Below are 18762 nucleotides of genomic sequence, written 5' to 3' on the forward strand. Positions count from 1 at the left end.
GTAACAAGCACAAAATGTCAGCATAAAGCCACTTCAAACTCTGTGTTACATTCTCAGGTTAATTCAAAGGCAATGCATTTAAGTACCCAGGCCTCATCCAAACCTGATTTGTCATGCTAGGCAAGAGAGCAGCGCACAGGTTTGAAATGAACAATCAGGGAAACAGAATTTGGTCTTGCCTGGTTATACTCGTTGGGGAGACAAGTAGGTTCTGGTTGATACAAACCCCTTTTATTATTTGAAGAGTTTTGTTGTTTGGCTATGGGTTTGTTTGTTTGTTTTTAATAAATGAGACTATGTAGCAAGTTCTGTTCCTCTGAACAGAACCATCAGTCAGTAATAGGCAATGCCTTTGCTCCCCTCTTGCTGCCAATCTAAGCTCCAAGAGCTCTTTCCCATGGTCCGACACTGCGTTTTTGTTTGAACCATGTATGTCGTTTTCTTCATCCTTATTTCCATCTGTTTGGGGTAGAGGGAATGAGGAGGCGTAAAAGAGGAAGGCTCAGTTACGTCTCTCTATTTTTGGGTAGAGACTGCTGTTTCGGTTCTCTGGAGCGTCAGCAGAACTCAATTGTTTCATTTATCACAAATAGAGGGCAGCTACTGCACCCACTAGTGGGTGAATTTTTACTGAGATTCAGCTTAGAGCATTTGTTTTGCTCCAGGTCATAGAAATCATACCCCCAGTGTGCACACTTCTTGTTATATCTCATTCTTTTTTTCTTGATGATTTCCCCATCAGTGCTTTGTCTCACACTGCTCTCTCTTTACCTCAGTATTCTCTTGTTCTTGTTTTCTGATGCTGATTTGCTCTACTATGTGAAAGTGAAAACTTATTAACACTTTGTCCCATAAAGCACAAGAAAGAAAAAGCACAGATTGGCACTGTGATAATAGTTACTTTAGAGAGACTTAGTAGCCACAGGCTACTAACAACCCTCCCCCAATTATCCCTGATTTTACCTTATTTCTACGCAGTGTTACTATGTCAAACCAAAAATATCTATGTATCTGATACTGCCATGCCAGAAAGAAAAAGCAAGATATGATTTATTGAAATACTGTTGATATATTGAAACCTCAGCAAATCAGAGCTATCGGAATAAAGAAGGATTAAACTACAATTTTTTAGAAGAGTCATCTTCTGTAGCTGTTTGTTCCTTTCTTATCCTCAGGGAAGAAGTCCAGGCATGCACCACGTTACAGGGAACATGTACTACATTTGCAGTAACTTCGCATATTACTTGCTGAAAAACATGTTGATTTATTTTTGGTCTGTTTCACATATTCAAATTCCAGTTTTCTTATCTTACTTCGCCATCTCATAAAACACAAACTTTTCTCCATAAATTCCCTCTGACAAGTTATTTAAAATTTTTAAATTGCAGTTTGCACTTTGCTTTTTTTTTTTATGATGCAGACTGTATATAAATTCACACTTGCAATATTTACTCTACTTCCAAACAGTAATATTCCTTGTCAGTTCTAATCATACCAATTAAAGATAATTTAGTGATGACTTAAGGTCATCTATTTATAGATGATAAATATTAAACATTAAGAACGTATTAAAAACACTCTGCTATTGGGTTCAAATATTTAGTAACAGTTATTCAACATAAAGTAAATTGAGATAAAAAATCCCCCTACTTCCTGCATTTAACTATTTGCAGTAGAAGCACTCATACAACAATGCTCAGGTTGCTGAATTTGAATAGAATATATTTGTTTCCCTTATTAAGGGACAGATTATCATGTCACTGTTTTGCATCTTCAAGCGGGACAATCTGCTGATCTGTTAAAAAAATAAGCATTTCTCAGTAAATGCTGTACTAGGATTTTACCGATAATAGCAGCAGAGCGCTGTTTCATGATATATCAGCCGAGTTCTCGAATGAATGCACTGAGGCAGAACACCAAATACTCCCTCCAGAGAAGGGACTGTAATCCTGCTGGGACAGAACCAGTACATTGTTGCCAATACTCTTATGTCTTTTAAAGCTGCTTTGTAAATGGATGTTTAAAACGAAGGTGGAAACCAAACTAGATGAGAAATAAAGTCGCCTGAAACCCATGGCTACAGACACCTGGTTGAAAAAATCTAAAGAAGAGTTCTACAGCTGTGGCTTTTGAGATGTTTCACTTGTGTTAAAAATGGTAGAAAAGGACAGCGGGGTATACTTTGTCATTAAGTATTGTAATTCACATCCTGACATTTGACCTGATAAAAAATAAGCCATACCATAAAAAAGGACATAAAAAAATACCCTTCTTGGTCAAGCCAGTGGTCCATCTAGTCCATTACTCACTGTCAGTGGACAGAAAAGAGGTGCCAGGGGTCTGTCTACAAGCAAGTGGACTATGAAAGGGGTCAGACACACACCCTGTCACTAAAAAGCAGTCTCTTGCCACTGTTAGAGCTTCCACAGCTAACAGCTACCTCCCACTGCAGGAGATGCCAAACTTGAACTCTGGAAATTCAAATTAACTCCTGTGCTAATCAGACTAGAGCACCATCAGTCCAACCCAAGAATGCATTTACGTTCTTAGCTGTACTATAGAGTATCACGAAGGTCCGCACAAACCAGGGGAAGAACCACAGCAGATACACAGTGCAGGATTTGAAATCCAGAGGCTTCAGCTCCATCGGGACTTGTTTTCCCTGCTTGTGAAGGGGGTGCCACTGAACCTCTTTCGGCTCCAGTTTCACTATGTGTGACATGGCTGTAACAGTTCCTTATCGTGAGTTCTAGAGAATCTTATTTCACTACTATTTGTGAAGTCCTTTAAATCCCTTAGAAGAATCGCTGCACCCGGCTCTGACATAAACAGATTCGCATGTGCTGAAACGGCGCTATGGCCATTCTCACAGCGCCTACTCTGTGTGCTCTAATTTTGATTTTTACATGCAGCCCAAACTCCTTCCCAGCAGCAGCAAGAATAACTCCGCTGAAGTTCATGCATCTGTGCCTGCTGATGCCAGCGCTAAATTTAGCTTGTGCGTTCATCATGAAGTTATTCCAATGGAGTTACAATTAGAAAAAAAACCTGTAAGTAATTGCTCGTAACAGATATGACTGTGCTTAAGGAAGCTGCAACGCCAGTAAATGCAGCACAACCGTCATCCAGCTGCAGCCACACCGACAGTATGTTGTGCCTGGTTCCCTACGGCTCTCCGGTGCTCCCGGGAGGAGCTGCCCGGCTCCCGCAACCCAGCTCGGGGTGAGGTTAAACAGTCATTCAGCCACAGCACAAACCACCACCATTCCCTCATCAACACAAACGAACATAAAACGCACAGAGGTCAAAATGCACGCCAGGCTTTTTTTTTTTTTTTTTTGAAGTTGACTCCCCTACCCCATTTCCTCAACAAGCGCATGCCGCACATGCTAACCAAAGCCCCGTGTTTAAAATTACGTTTCTAGCACTGCAAATAATTCCTGCTCCGAGGGCAGAGGGCTGGGGAGCAGAGCCCAGGCCCGTTTCCCGCCTGCGCCGAGGCAGCGGCTCCGCAGCAGCCGCGGGGGCCGCAGCTGGCACCGCTCGACGCTGCGGGAGTTTTGCGCCGCCAGTCGCCAAATACCGCATTTCTGCTCAAACATCGTTTTTCTCACAATGCGGCCCACCCTTCTCCTCCCCTCCGCGCCCGCCGCCGCCCGTCCCATCTCCCCACCCCCCTCGACGCCATCTTAACTCCTGGCAGCTCCCGCGCCCTCCCACCCCTGCTGCCCCTCGTGCCTCCGGCGGCGCGGCGGGATCAGCCGGCGCCCCGCGGGGGAACGGCTGGGGCGGCCCGGCGAGGGCTTTTCCTTCCCCTGCGGCCGCCCCCCGCCGGGGCCTGCCCACACCCCTCTCCTACACAGACCCCCGAAGCCCTTCTCCAATATGGCACCTGCCCGGCTCCCTTTACCGCCCGCAGGCCGGCGGCTCCGTCGCTCGGGGTGGCGTCATCCCGCGGCGCCTCGCCCGTTTCCATGGGAACCGGCGGTGGGAGCCCGTCGGGCCGCGACCCCCGCTCGCCGCCATGTTCGCGGACCGGACGGCGGCCGGCGCCGCGGTGGAGTCGCTGTGGAGGAGCGCCCGGAGCGCGCGCTGCGAGGCGGTGAGAGACCGTGAGGGACCCCTGCGGGCTCCGGGGCGGCCGTGGCCGCGCCCCGCGCTCTTATACCGCCGGAGGGGCCGGGCCGGGGGCGGCTGTCGGAGGCGGCCCGCACCTTCCCTCCCCCTGCTCCTGCTGAAGGGGCGGCCGCGCCCCGGCGCGTCCCCTCCGTGCCCGGTGAACCCCTCGCAGGTCCCGCTGCTCCGGCGCGGCCTGGACGGAGACCTTCCCCGCAGGGAGGTCGCATCCCTGCCCGTGCCCGGGGCAGAGCCGGCGGCAGGCAGGCCTGAGGTACCGGTGTCTGTCTGCTGGCTCTGCAGCGTCTGACTAATTTAGGCCCTTGATACAAATCGGCAAAGAAACACACGTGCAGCTGCCACAAAACTAGTAGTTTGAGAGCTGGTAATATTGTGCTTGTCACCGTGTTTGGTGATTGCGATTTCCTCTGGGCGGTCTCTGCTTTTTTGCTTTCTCTTGTCCAGCCCATCCCATGCTGTAGAGCACCTGGCCTGAATTTGGCTGGCATTCAGGCATCTCTGCCTCCTGTCAGATCGTGTGTCGCAAATGCACCACCGACACCCCGACAGTTGCAGACACACCCTGCTTTTAACCATGAACCAGAGGTGTGCAAATGTGCTGGAATATCTCTATAAAGTACCCAAAAGGGGAAGATGCTTTCTTGAGCATAGGAGGTTCCACCTAAACACAAGGAGGAACTTCTTTGCTGTGAGGGTGGCAGAGCCCTGGCACAGGCTGCCCAGAGAGGTGGGGGAGTCTCCATCTCTGGAGACATTCCAAACCCGCCTGGACGCGTTCCTGTGCCACCTGCTCTGGGTGACCCTGCTCTGGCAGGGGGTTGGAGGAGATGATCTCCAGAGGTCCCTTCCAACCCTATGATTCTATGCTTTGAATGTTTTGTGCAACACTTTTTTTTTTTTTTTTCCCTGTTTGGATTATGGGCTGTGTGTCTTTTTTTACTAGAAGAGTTGCCAGACTGGGAAAATTTCAACAGCAGAAGCTGCAGTACAATCTCATAGTAGCCGAGATGCCGGTGTGCAGACGGATCAAAGTAAAGATGCTGTCCAAGACTTCCAGCAAGAAGTCCAAGTGGACTACGCTAGCCTTCTGTCATTCCTTCAGAGAGTGGAGGATGCTGTTATCAAAGAGCTAAATAAGAACTGGGAAAGCCGTGCCTTTGATGGCTTTGAAGTGAACTGGACAGATCAGAATGAAACAGTAAGTTGACAGAATTCAGATCCTTGTCATTACCCAAGCAGACCTGGTTGCAGCTGCTCTAACTCGTTAGTTCTATCTCTTACTGCTGTGATGGTTCTTGCCAGATTCTAGTAATTAGAAATTACTGGTTGTTTTTTCCTCTGGCTTCCTCCCTTGTTGGTAGCCTGGCCTTGCTTGGTAAAACTGTTCTTCCTACTAGTGACTGTGTTGCAGCAGCTTTGTGAGAAGGAAGCCTGCAGTTGGTGTCGGCTTATTTTCAGCTTCCAGTAGCCCCTTTCAAGCATCCTAGCCTAGCAGTTATCTAGGAACAGTTGAAGTCAGTGATGTGGCAGCTCTTCCTACTTAGATTGTATTTGTTTAGTGTACAGCGCTCAAGAGTGGGAGCAATTTGTATCAGTCAGTACGTGTCGGTACAGTCATTTTCAAACCATTGCTTGTGACACTTAGTGAGTGCTAGACTTCTACTGGGGGCTGCTGTAAATCCTTAGGGCACAGCCTTCCCGAGCTGTCACGCAGCCCCTGAAGTGTGCAGTCTGTGAGAGGTAATTATGAGGTGACGGTTGGTTTGTTAGGGTCATGTGTTGTGGGTTTTTTTTTTCCCAGTAGGAATTCAACAACATTTTACGTGTATCTATGTGCTACTTGGAGAGAGGGGAAGCCAATGCTGTAACCATAGGATCGTACGCAGGGGCATGCACAGATTTCGTTTCTCTGTGTTTGGAGGTTATTGCTTCAGTGCTTGAATTTGATCTCTTCCAGGTGTTGTGTTTGCATACGTTGTCATACCCAGAGGCTCAGGATCAAAACCTACAGGTTACCAGTGTCTCGTGGAACGCAACCGGATCCGTTGTTGCATGTTCGTATGGCCGGTGAGTACCTGAACAGATTGAGAGCACAGTGGAGGTTGATGTGACATCTCAGGCTGACCTGAGTTTTACATATGTTTGTTATCTCTCTAGTAATAAACTAGATATTTATATACACCTTATGCAAGTTAACTAATTCATATTCAAAGAAAGGAAATCTTAGGGCAATCTTAAGTTATGGCTTTTATTTCTTCTACCTTCCCTCCCACCCCGAAAATGGATGTATATGCTCTTACTGATTTGTTTCTAGATAGATTCTATTTGGACAGAAAATGTAAAGAGCAGATGCACTTGCAAATGTATGTGGGTGAGGTTTGGAAGTACGTACTTATCTTCATTGAAGATCGTGTTGTTTTAATGTGGTCTCTCTTAGCACCCCGGATGAACCTGGCACCCATTCACGCGTGCGCCTGATGCCATGGACATGCACTAACAAACACTTAAGAATTTCTAAATTGAGGGTTGGACAAAGCTTTAATCCAGTGACTATCTGTGGCAGCCTCTCCTTTCTGTGCCCTACTGCTGCCCTTATTCCTTTTCCTTTCACTACCATTTCTGTAGATTAGGAGCCCCAGCAAAAAGGAGATCCGTGAGTTGAATGCATAGGGAAAAGCAAAACAGGGCAAACCTGTATGTTACTTGCTCCTTCTGCTCTCCCAGTCTACCGCTCTTCTCGGATTAGAATGTGGTTTCTGTGTCTGTGATTACTCTCGGTAGAATTCCCTTCCATGAACTTACACAGTCTCTGTGAATCTGGGTAAACTTTTAGCATCTACAACATCCTTTAATAAGGAGCTTCACAGATCAACTACATGTTGGATGAAAAATTGCTCCCTTTATTTGATAATATCTCTTCCAATAAAAGAATTAAGAGCATCAAATAAAGTCAGTAGAAGTCAGGTTCAAAACAATTGCTTCCTGTCCTGGCCACTGACTGTTCTGTAGATCTCTGTCCTCGAAATTGTCTTCTTGTAGCAAGACAGGACATCCCATTCGTCGGTGTGGTGCTAGTGACAGAATCCGTGTAACGTTTTGGTAAACGTGCGATGAGTGAAACAGACAGAAGTAACAGAGGGAGTAGGGTGGTAGGTGTCTTTTAGCGTCCCAGACTAATAACTCATGAGCCACTTGTGGCAAACAAGTATGATGGGCATAGGACTGGATTGAAATCTCTGGAGCTGGAGCGCGTGGCCTGATTTGTGCAGGCTCCTCAACACCATTTGGTGGTTGTGGAGAATGTTCTCTGTTCCTATGGAGGCACCTGGACTTCAAATCGTGCTGCTTATCTCAGGCCAAGTAAGACTCAGTAAGTCTTTTCAGGTCCTGTCAGTCCTCCAGGTAATATTTCCTCACTGTGAATTCTCAGACCCTGGATCTTTGAGTGCTTGTTTAGAGGAAACATGGTTTGCAACTCAGCAGCAACTTGGACTCTTTAGATTTTTCATTCCCAAATACTCATAGCAACTTTCTGTATGTGCCCTTTAAAATGTTCCCATTATTTGAGTGGTTAGTAGGTCTTGGAACAGGGACTCATATCCAAGATTTACTTGCAACCTCTTTGTTCGGTAAGGACACTGACATGTGCTGTACCTATACTAGGCTGCGGAGAACTTTTGTCATCTTGGTTTTCCTTCAAGCCCCAAAGCAGCATGTTTAAATGATGAGTGGGGCACACCAGAGCCCCGCTGGACGGGGATTCTCTGCGCAACAGACAAGGCAAGACGTAGCTTTCTCCTCTTCAGGTTGGATGGTGGGGACTGGAGCACAGAAAAATCCTACGTCTGTACCTGGAATCTGCACAGAAGGGGATTGAATCCGCAGCGCCCTGACCTAGTGGTGGATGTTCCCAGTTCTGTCATGTGCCTGGCTTTCCACCCCTCCCAGCCTTCACTGATAGCTGGTAGGTTGCTCTTAATTTGGATCCTATCTGAAACGTACCCTTATTTCCTTCAGCTGGGATCATTTTTTTCCTCTCTCTCAGCTCAGCCTAAGATTTCTTGCAGAAGTGATGGTGCTGCAGCTCCTCGCACTGAGGAGCTAATGCTCACAACATTGACAAGTGTACCCTTGCTTCCGAACTGGGACTTGCTGCTCTTTCAGTGGCATTTTCTCAGGGAGCGATGATAGAAGGAAATGCAGCCCTGGGTGTAAGTAGGAAGAAAGTACATATTTTGGCAGAGCTGTATTCTCTTACACCAGAGCTGACTGTGCCCTGTATATAGCTGCCAGTCCTCTGAGGCTGGGGGGGGCTGTGAATTTGTCACCGTTTCTGCTGAGGACTGCTTGTCCCGGAACTCTGGTCATACTCGGTGACAATAAGAAAAGTTACCCCGAGTTCTGCTGTAGTAGCAGCTCCGGCTGCCCCTTGCATTACTGGTGTTTATGCGCCGTTAGCCCTTAGCTGGTTTAGTGGTTTCTTCGTCCTTTCAGGTGGCCTGTTCAGTGGGGAGCTGGTGGTGTGGGATACCAGCAGAACAGAAGACCCCGTGATCTGGAGGACGGGGATGACAGATGACACTCACACCGACCCAGTCTATCAGGTAACGGAGAACATCTACAGCAGACACGGCTGGGGGAGGCGAGAGTTGTCATTGCTGTATTTCATCCCTTCGGTTCTTATTCACCTTACTGGTGCTTTACCAGAAGCTCTTAGACAAGTTGCTACATTTCAGCAGTTATGTTCTCTTTTGGTTGGCTATTTTTGCCCAACTCTAGCTATTGAACAGGCATTTGCTGAACTGGACGCGGACCCTGTAAAAAATAACTTCTCGCTGTTCAGGATAAATGAAGAGTAGACCCGTTCCCAGGTTGTTACTGTTTATTGATGCGGGTGCAGCCAACAATACCTGTAGTGGTTTAAAAATGTGAGCAGCAAAGCGTCACTGATCCTTAGTTGGCAGCTTAAAGCTACAGGAGGGGGCACAACCTGTCATGCAGTCTGGCGTCCTACTGGTTTTTGACCTTCTGGGGTCTTCTGACACTGGGCAATCTGTGTATTTTCTCAGCTAAATGTCAGGAAAATGCTGCTGTTTGTAGCTGGGCAAAAGCGTTACAAATACCACATCTCAAAGGTTCTGGCAAGTGAACCATGGAAACTGCAATACAGAATTCATCCCTGAATTCTCTCCTGGCATCTGTGTGCCAGTTCCCAGCAGGAGCTGGTTTGGTACCACGATCACTGGTTGCTGCCTGGCTCTGCTCCCGTGTTGTCTTGGCGGGTCAGGGGACTGCAGGCTGCGGAGCACAGGCTTGGCCGTTGAGACAGTCCCCTTCGTCACGACCTTGTGGCATTTGTGACAGGTTAACTGGTTACCTGCCGCTAAGCACAGAAACCACAACCGGCTGTTGAGTGTGTCGACGGATGGAAAGATCCTGGTGTGGCGGGAGGAGCGAGATGGTCGGCTGGCCTTGGCCGAAGGATTCGCCGTGGTGTCTCAGCAGGTCCCCCGCAGCGCTCAGCTGAAGAAGGTGAGTTCAGCGGTTCAAACAGGACCGATTTGACAAAAACAGTCTTAACTCTGGAGCCCGTGTGGCAGAGCTCGACCTTCAGAAGTGAAGGAGAAGCCCCATTTGAACAGAGGCACTAACCCCTGATTCCCATCTCCTTTCCCATACTGAAATCGCTCCTCAGAAGGCTGGCAACAGCTGAGGTTTTGCCATGCTCTGAGGAGAAGTTGCTGGGATGGAGACGAGAACCTGCTTATGACAATACTAACTCACGTGAGTCCCCGTGTAGGAGGATGCTGCAGAGGTTAAAGGCTGAGCAGTGCTACAGACATCGTAGCTGGTGCAAGTCGTGCAGTGACCAGCTCGTTGGGTCCCTGTCAGGCTGGTTCCTGCTGCTCCAACTGCGTGTGTTTCACTGGAGCCGCGGCTCTCCCAGCAGCTTTGTCTCTTTTTCTCCCAGCTCACCTGGGGAGAGGCAGCCGTGGGTGTGACCTCGCTCTCTTTTTCACACTTCGATCCTCGCGTGTTCGTTGTTGGTGTGGAAGGCGGCTATTCCCTCAAGTGCTCCACGGCAGCAGAGACACTGGCTCTCCATCGGACAGGCAGTTCTGTTCCCCTCAGGGCACCGGCGGAGCTTGCCTTCTCCCCGCAGGGTGGGCCCGTCTACTCCGTGAGCTGCTCGCCCTTCCACAGGCAAGTGCTGTGAGTTAACACCGGTGCTGCACGTCAGACATAATCACTGCCTGACTCTAAACATGCGTTTTTCAAATAGTTTCAAAAAAAAAAAAAAAAAAAGGGTCACTGGCATTGGGAGCTTGATCAAGGAACTTCCCATCGTAGGAGAAACAACATCCGTTGGCTTGGTGAAGCTGCCCACTGGAGCGTGCTGCATGTGGGCACAGTATGAGTAATGCAAAATAGCACCTGCCCCCAGGCCAGCACAGAACATCAGCACCTTCCTTTGATCATCCCAGGCGTTAATATTAAAGATCAATTTAAAGACAAGGGGAAGAGCTGAAAAATTCATTTACTTATTAGTGCTTAAGTGATCTGGCCATCACAAATCTTACCAGTTGCTGCCTCAATTTAAACGAGAAGCTCAGACCGCTGCCTGCATATACCCACCACTCGTGGGGGAGGTCCCAAGCCGTGTTTCTATGAAACGTGCTGATGGCCCAGGTCTGCATTTAATTTGCATGAGACAAACACAGCTCTAACAATGCCCGTCTCTAGATCAGCCGTTCTCAGGCATCCCTGGCCCACAACCCCCACCAATACTCAGTGGACAACACGAGCCCTCATTAAATTAATTACGGGCAGTGACAAAGCTGTGTCTCTACAGACACATCCCAGGGTACGGCTTGGAGATCGCTGCCTTAGGAAATACATTCAGACCTTTGCAAAGCAGTAATATTGTCCAAGGTCACGCTCCGTAAGTGATTTTTGTTCTATGTCTTTAGCAATAAAGCCAAAAAAGTTGTTTCTTGCTTCCTCCCTCCCCCAGGAACCTCTTTCTGAGCTGTGGGACTGATGGACAAGTTCACTTGCACTCCATGCTGCAGACACAACCCCTCCTTTCTCTTCAGTTATCAAAGAAATACCTCTTCTGTGTCCGCTGGTCTCCGGTTCGACCACTGGTCTTCGCAGCTGCATCTGGGGAAGGTAAGTAACAGCAGGCGCCTATTCTTAGACATAAAATTAAGATCATGCTGTGTATTAATTAGTACAAGTCAATTGTATTGATTAGCACTTCCCACAAGCGGAGAGAGCAGTGACCATTGGTTGTACTGTGCAGTTAGTGTAACAGAGTCATTTCTAACTAGCAAGATGACTTCAGTCCTGGTTATTTTTCACTTTTGATGATAACTCCTGTTGCCGCAGCCATTCGCAGGGATATAACAAGGCAAGACTACCGTGGCTCAAAGTTATTTCCAGCTTCCTTGGGTTTGACATTTACTTCTCGAGCTAATGGTTCAAAACAAAAACTTTTTCCTTAGAAAACTGCCCAAACATTTTTTGAGTTAAGGAATGGAGATTTCACAGAATTTGGTGAGCTGGTTTCAGGTCTCTGACAGCAGAATAAATCCGCGCTGCCTTGCAGTGATGCCAGCTGTCTGTCACAGCCTGGACACCATCAGAGGGAAGGGAAACAGGTTAAAAAGAACAACTTCCAGACTAAGGAGACACTAACCAGCTGTTAAACACAAAGTCCCTTGCTATAAAGCTGCAATAAGTGTTTCTGTTTTACAGGAGATGTGCACCTGTTTGACTTTGAGAAGAGCTCGCAGAAGCCTGCCCTTTCCATAAAGCAGGCGGCGGGTGAACACCCCGTGTACTGTGTAGAATTTAACACCAAGCAAACTCGGCTCTTGGCAGCAGGGGATGCTGCCGGCGCAGTCAGAGTCTGGCAGCTGAGTTCTGACTTCACTGAGCAGGGACCCAGGGAAATGAATCATCTGGAGCAGCTGGCAAGCGAGATCACAGACTAAGGCAGCAACACAACCAGCTGCATGAAGCTCGTTACCACCTACGCTGACCCCAGGAAAAGTTGCCCGCTCACCTCTTCCGCGGTATTGGCCTGTAAAACCCACATAACTATGACAGCCGGAGTTTCATCCACGTAACAGTTACATTTGCATTTAGCCATTACACACAAGATGATGTGGTTCGATCAGTAACTTTTATTGAAGCACACTGCAATATGTTTGTTTTCCCCTAAGAGGTTTAAGCTAAGCACTTTAAGGTTACATCATAAAGTAACATCGATTATTGTAGAGCACAAAGAGAGAGAGACACATGCAGAGCTACAGTCAGCAAACGTGAGCATGTTCTTTGCATCTTTTGGTACTAGTGTTTCAGATCAATTCACAAAGAGTGAACGTGTAAATTCTATGTAGTCGTAGGCAGAAGGAAGTTCTCTGCCCTTGCCGTCCATATAGGGCTTCATGTGAGAAATGCAGTAATCGGCTTGTTCCCGGGTCAGGTTCTGAAAGACAAGGAGACAAGGAGGTGGAGGCTGCGGATGGGGCACTCACAAGCAGCGCTCCCATCCCCAGGGGCACAGCTCGGGGCAGAAGCCAGAGCAGCAGGACCAGACCCGGCATGGAAATGCTCTGGCTGTTCACAGTATTTGGTTAAGGGTTGGAAGGCCTGACCTGAGTCTTCCCACCAGAGAAGGCAGAACAGGTAACTGATACGAGGAAGCCGTGCAACCTCTTTATTTCTCTGCCAGCTGGTGGGATTCAGACAGGAAAAACTTGCTGTGTTGGCAGGGCCGTGAGAGGGAGGAGATGTTCATACTGTCTAAGCGTAGGCTTAAGTTTCTCCTTTGAACCGCTGTCTGGAGAAACATCTCCCTCTAGTCTCCCAAGTGATTAAAGGAAAGCATGAGTTTCTGAGGACAGACACAGTGAAGGCACCCCCTTCCCAGGCCTTTGAGAAGCTCATTTTACTCAACCCAAGTAGTTCTTTGGCAATTAAAGCTTTTCCCCTTCCCCTGTAGAGCCAAGAAAGCAGCTGGATAAGGCTGTTGCCATCATTCGTGTTTGCTGCAGAGGATACCTCGCCTCTGCAGGTTCAGAACTGACTCAACTACAGTGACACGAACCTCCAAACATCTAGTGCTGGTCCTCGTTAGCAGTTTAAGTCTAGAAACAAAAAGCCTCCGTCTGTTTTTCCCTGGTGGGCCATAACCAGTACTCACTTGGTAGAGCTCCTCCTTGGTCACGTAGGGCTTCCCCTCTGAGCTGAGGGCGCGGAAAGCGCTCTCGATCTCCTCGCTGGATTTCACATTCTCTGTTTCCCTGCTGATCATAAACGCCATGTACTCCTGCAGCGAGACGTGTCCATCCCTGCCGGTGAAACACAGCGTGTGAACTCCGCTGTCCATTAACGCCTGATCACAGCACTTCCAAACTTTAACTTTTCTGAGGAGTGACAGTCTTAACGCAGGAGACTGTCAGCACCAGATCATTTTCTAAAGTGAATTTCTTCTTCACGAGTGTCAGTCTTACCGTCATAAAGACTCTTTTACATGAACTGTTGTGAAAACAACCATAGCCTCTCCACAATAGAAGGAAGCACAGCTCTCAGAGTGTGTGGGAGACCTTCCAGCCAGCTCCCCAAAGAATACTGGTACAATATTTTGCCATATAAAAATAAAAGGTCCAACCCACTTACCTATTGGGATCTACAGTGTCAAGAATAGACTCAAACTCTGGGTCTGGCTCTCCTTCCTCAACCATGGGCAGGTCATAGCCGAGAGAGCGCAAGCAAGACTTAAACTCCTGGTGATTAAGTCGTCCAGATTTGTCCTTGTCAAAGTGCCTAAAAACATAAAAACAACCCCCATATTTTTAAGTGTCAGTTGTTGAGTATCCGATCGCAAGTTACACAGCGGTCTGAAAACCAGAAGAGATTATAACCAGCCCACTACTGTGAGCTTGACTCAATAAACAGTTCCTATCTAACATGAAACCTAAGGACAAGTTCTTCACTTTGGTTGAAAAGCATTTCAAAAAATGGCTATATTCCCAGCTGGAATTCATTGTCATTCCCAGTTCCTACACCATTGTGCCTGTGAGTGAGCATGCCCAGGAGAGGCTCTGGCGTGGCTGTGGCTGCACCCAGCCAGCAGCGGGTGTCCCTGCAGGCTCCTGCCATCTGGCAGGGATCAGAGCAGCTCAGCACAAAACTGGGCAGAAAACAAAGGAGCTACAAATGGATCGGTCAGAGAATCCTGTGAACAGGAGCCATCCACGTGCCAGACATATCTCAGGAGCATTCCTCTGGCACACGTTCCCTGCCACTCACTTGAACATCATGCTGAACTCCTTCAGGGCCTCCTCGGTGACTCCAGTTGTGTTTCTGAAAAGGAAGACACAAAGCTCGTGAACAGTTCCTGACCTGCAGAACTCTGCTAGAGTCCACCTGCCCCAAGCCAGCATCTGCCACGGCTCAACAGAATCAATCAATTCCTCTAAAATCTCGCCATTGCTAGTGGCCAACAGGAACTATTTCCAAAACTGGTAACTTTATCCCTCTGAAGAGAGCCAGGAGGTGGTGGGGATTTACAACCTCACTATGCCCATTCGTCACAGCACAGGAGAGACTCATTAGCCCAGGCAGACGCGTCTCCCATCTTTTATCCCCTTTTACACTGCAGGAAGAGCAGGCAATACCGAGCTTGGATCTGCTGTTCCAGGTTGTGCTGCATTCTCATCCCCAGCTGGTCAAGCTGGTCCCACTGCTGTGCCAGCCCCACGGTGCTGTGTTCTGTGTATTTGTTGTCCAAGATAAGTGCCTCTTCCATGGCTGCCCCAAGGTCCTCAATCTTCTTCAGCTGGCTCCTCATAGCTCGGATCTCCTGGTGCTTACGCTGTTAGGAGGGAGGGTAGAGGGAAAAATCAAGGAGTGCAGACAAACCCTTAGAAAGTTAGAACACAGGCTGGCAGGGGAGGAAGGGTTAAACTCTTCTTTTTCTGCTGGGATTTTTAAAATAGTATCAAAACAATGTTTCTCTTCATGCACACTACTGGAAACCAACAGGGCTTTCCAACCAGTTCTTTTGACAAAAAACCCTTCTTATTACGAAATGTGCTGAAAACACTGTATCCTCTCTGCCCGACCCCGCTCATTTAGAAAAAAAGAACAAAAAGGAAAACTACATCAGATTGTAGTTTAATGGCTTGTGATAAAAGTAGACATCAGATAGGTAAACTATAATCCCAAAGGTCTCTTTAGTACTCAAAATGGGTAAAATCAATTAAGATTTTACCATATAATTACAGGCATTTCCACTCCCACCCTGTGTTCCCAAGTCATCAGTTGGGAAAGGTGTTTCAGCAACAGGTGAGAGTCGCTTACTTTAGTAGCTTCCAGCTGCGATTCCAGTGTTCCCGATTCTTCCACCATGCAAGACCTAAACACAGAATCACAGTGAGACCATGCACGTATCCCATAAAACAATGGCAGGTGGGGCTTGAAATTAACAGTCCTTCCTTGAAAGTAAAAATCCTGACAGCAGTATTATTCTCCTGTAGATATTTAAAGACTGTTTTTTATGTTTTGTTTATTCTGACTCATCCTATTTCAGACTGACACGTGTACATCTTGTTTGATTCTTATTTCTTTATATAGTTAATTTCTAGCCCCATTTGAAAGGCAACATGGTCAGCAGCCACACTTCATGCCAGATCCAAAGCGCCCGCTTTACTGGACCTCATGAAATTAGAAACGTAGTGCAGTCCCACCCCACCGTGCCCAGCACACACACGCACACACGAACTACAGGTGATTCACTGGAGATGGGCGCTATTTGCCAGGAAGGTACAGAGGTGTGTTACGTGGGGATAAAATGGGGGAAAAAGACCTTGAAAACTACTGGTTTGTTTTAAAAGTAGTCTTCATATGGCATAATCTCTGCAGAAAGACCTCTCCTGCGCAGCAGTGGCTGGTGGACAGTTGTCTTTCCCATCCCACCTCGCCCAACCTGCGCCCAGAGAAACTGAGGCACGGCCACTCCTCTCAGTCCAATTTCCACACTGGGCTTCTAGGCACACTGCAGCCCCCACACCACCACTGCAGCAATCGTCTCCAAGACCTACTGCATATGGACTAGCTGTGGGAAGTCTCTGGATGCTGCTTTTCCACCCGAAGATCCTAAGCAACCCTTAAGCAGCAGTGTTTAAGAACCTCTGTCCTTCCAACACGTATGGGGAGGCTTCGCTGCGCGGACGCAGCGAGTCTGGGCGCTGTGCAGGTGGGCTGTCCTCATCTTTCACTCGGTGGTATTTAAGTTCCTAAAACTTAAGTTGCTGGTATTTAAGTCACTAAAACTGTGTTTTCATCCCCACTGAAATCTATCCTACACACGTTTGGGCTTCTCGAGAAGGGGATTTCAAGTGCTGAATCACTCTGTAGCAATGAAAACGCACCAAACGTCTGGGTGTTTCTCGCCACAGGGTTAAGGCTCAGGTTCAACGCACATCTAAAGAGATGAAGCGCACGCCCAGAACCCTGCGCAGGAAGCTGGGAACCAACCGTGGCAAGGAAAGAGTCAACAGGGAAACAAACCTCCAAGCATCTCTAAGCCGTGAAAGTTAGTTGGAAGGAAAGCGAGCCTTGGAATTAAAGAGTGCATTTGAAAACCAAAGTGAGGTAAGAAAATAAGAGGAAAAAACCTTCCAGATAGATCATCCCCAACTTCATACTGATAGACACGAATGACACGACGATATGCTATGCTAGTCAAAGAAAAGAAACCAAGTAAATTCCAAAAGGGAGAAAAAGAACAGAGGAAAGAACACACCCAAACGCGGCCACTACAGTGGAGCCACACTCCAAGCCAGCACCACCTTGCAGCAAACGCACACAAGTACTTAATGAAAGAAAATTATTCAAATGCTGGTTGCACATACGCAAAAATAATCCGCTATTATTTTCATGTAAGTCACAAAAAAGCAAGTCTCACTAAGAGATGAATTGAAGTCTTGCAGTTAACTCATCTACAGATTCTTTAAAGGCATTCTTCTTCCTAAACTCCAAATTCTTCTTCCTCCCCTCCCCACAGAAAACCTCCTCCAGGCAGCGCTGGGCACACACAAGCAGCTCCGCCACACCAAAAAGCAAGGCGCAGGCATGGCAGCTCTTATCTTGAAGCTTCCCTGAAGCTCTGCCTGCCCTCTTGCCAAGGAAGGCCAAGCACTGCCAATGCCTGAGCTAAATCTGTGTTTTTAATCTATTCACGCGGAATTAAGGACAAACTCTGCCTGGCATATCAGCAGCCTTCTGGTAATTTGTTCAACAAAAGAGCTTGGCATGGTGATCTCGAACTCTGACCCTACGTCTTTTAGTAAATGGCTCCTTTCTGTTCACTCGTTCTTGGATACCAGAACTAATCTACAACACTACTTTACAAAGGAGCAGAGAATTCAGCATCCGTTCCAGGAAAATCTGCTCGGTTCCATTAAACTGTATAACAAAAATGGGGCAAATTATTTTTATCTGGCAGAAACAGCAGAACACAAGACACTGTGATCATTACAGAGCAAATAAGATGCAGTTATCTGCAAAGATTCCACCCTTTTATTATGAAAAGCCTTTTTTCTCTCTTTGTGAGAAAGACTTGGCCTCCTCTCCCGCACTTTACACAGGGCTGACACACAGCCCTCTGCACCAGCGCCATACACTATTTGTTAGCATTTTACGTTATGCCTTATTACAAAGCTCCCATTGTGCCGCAGACTTTTAATGCTGAAGAAATTTAAATGGACAGACACACTCTCAGAGGGTTTGGGTAGTCTGGAGACATTTAAAGATCTTATTATTTCTTGACAAATGACCAGCCGGCATCCTCATCAGGAACTATTCCGTGCACACAAAGTGGACTTAGAACAGCAGGTGTTAAACCGCCTGCAAACTCAGGCAGGTCTGTGGGTTCCTGTTGGCAGGTTTTGTTTTCTGCTACCAAGAATATAAACTTCGTGGGGTATGGTCACAAAGCAGATTAAAAAAACGGGCATTTCATCTTTGCATACTACAGAGTTTTAAGACACATAATTTCAGGAAAGCCTCTTCATAGGACTCCTCCCTCCTCCTCACCAAAAACGGTCAATGCTTTGGAGCTTTGAGAACAGTTATAATGGAAAAGTTTATTTCACTAAGGAAGTCTCTGAATGCTGGAAAACTAGGAACACCAGCTCTTTTCCAAAGGCAGACTATTCTATGTTCTTACATATCAGATTAAGAGCCTTTTCTTGTGCAAGACAAAACAAGAATAAAAGTTAGGACTTCTGTGGTATGCTAGTGGCTACCCATTAGTAATTTCTTCTGCGTTTAAGTAGGAAATTATTATGTTTCTATTGGTTTATACTGCAAAATTTTGTTTCCTGTGTCCGTGCCTCTCAGCCAGAGATTGCTCTTTTCAAATAAAAGGGGTTGCAGCGCAGCTTTCAGAAGCAATATAACGACAGAAGAAAACACACAGACAGAGCAGAACACGTCACCAAATGTTTAAAGATATAAAATTCAATACTAACCCATCTAGCAGGTAAGTCCTGTAGAATGTGAAGATCCAAACATCAGGCAGCAGGACAGAGACAAGACAGTAAGAGA

The 18762-nt window shown here is 47.2% G+C and overlaps 2 protein-coding genes across 13 annotated transcripts in view; one reads left to right on the forward strand and one right to left on the reverse strand.

The window, feature by feature from the left end:
* Positions 1-3910: 3910 nt before the first annotated feature.
* Positions 3911-12170, forward strand: DYNC2I2 (dynein 2 intermediate chain 2). 2 transcript variants are annotated; one of them, XM_054220944.1, is made up of 9 exons: positions 3911-4102; positions 5081-5335; positions 6095-6204; positions 7944-8101; positions 8632-8741; positions 9502-9669; positions 10109-10341; positions 11153-11310; positions 11899-12170. In XM_054220944.1, the coding sequence occupies exons 1-9, from the start codon at positions 4025-4027 to the stop codon at positions 12135-12137; spliced, it is 1509 nt and encodes a 502-aa protein (XP_054076919.1). In that variant the 5' UTR covers positions 3911-4024; the 3' UTR covers positions 12138-12170. The 2 variants fall into 2 exon arrangements, with proteins under 2 accessions (XP_054076919.1, XP_054076918.1); XM_054220943.1 differs by having other exon boundaries at positions 5084-5335.
* A 139-nt stretch (positions 12171-12309) lies between these two features.
* The window catches only part of SPTAN1 (spectrin alpha, non-erythrocytic 1), a 52452-nt gene continuing 45999 nt past the window's right edge, over positions 12310-18762 (reverse strand). For 5 of the 11 annotated variants that reach the window (XM_054220938.1, XM_054220933.1, XM_054220931.1 and 2 more), the window contains 8 exons: positions 18687-18704; positions 16830-16892; positions 15514-15568; positions 14829-15025; positions 14461-14514; positions 13828-13974; positions 13352-13499; positions 12310-12634 (listed from right to left, as the gene is read on the reverse strand). In XM_054220938.1, the coding sequence (XP_054076913.1) occupies positions 12509-12634; positions 13352-13499; positions 13828-13974; positions 14461-14514; positions 14829-15025; positions 15514-15568; positions 16830-16892; positions 18687-18704 (808 nt within the window). In that variant the 3' untranslated portion in view covers positions 12310-12508. The remainder of the gene's footprint in view (positions 12635-13351; positions 13500-13827; positions 13975-14460; positions 14515-14828; positions 15026-15513; positions 15569-16829; positions 16893-18686; positions 18705-18762) is intronic. The other 6 variants (XM_054220939.1, XM_054220942.1, XM_054220941.1 and 3 more) reach the window with 2 other exon arrangements.

Source organism: Rissa tridactyla, chromosome 14 (genome assembly GCF_028500815.1).
Source record: "Rissa tridactyla isolate bRisTri1 chromosome 14, bRisTri1.patW.cur.20221130, whole genome shotgun sequence".
In the NCBI taxonomy this organism is placed as follows: domain Eukaryota; kingdom Metazoa; phylum Chordata; class Aves; order Charadriiformes; family Laridae; genus Rissa; species Rissa tridactyla.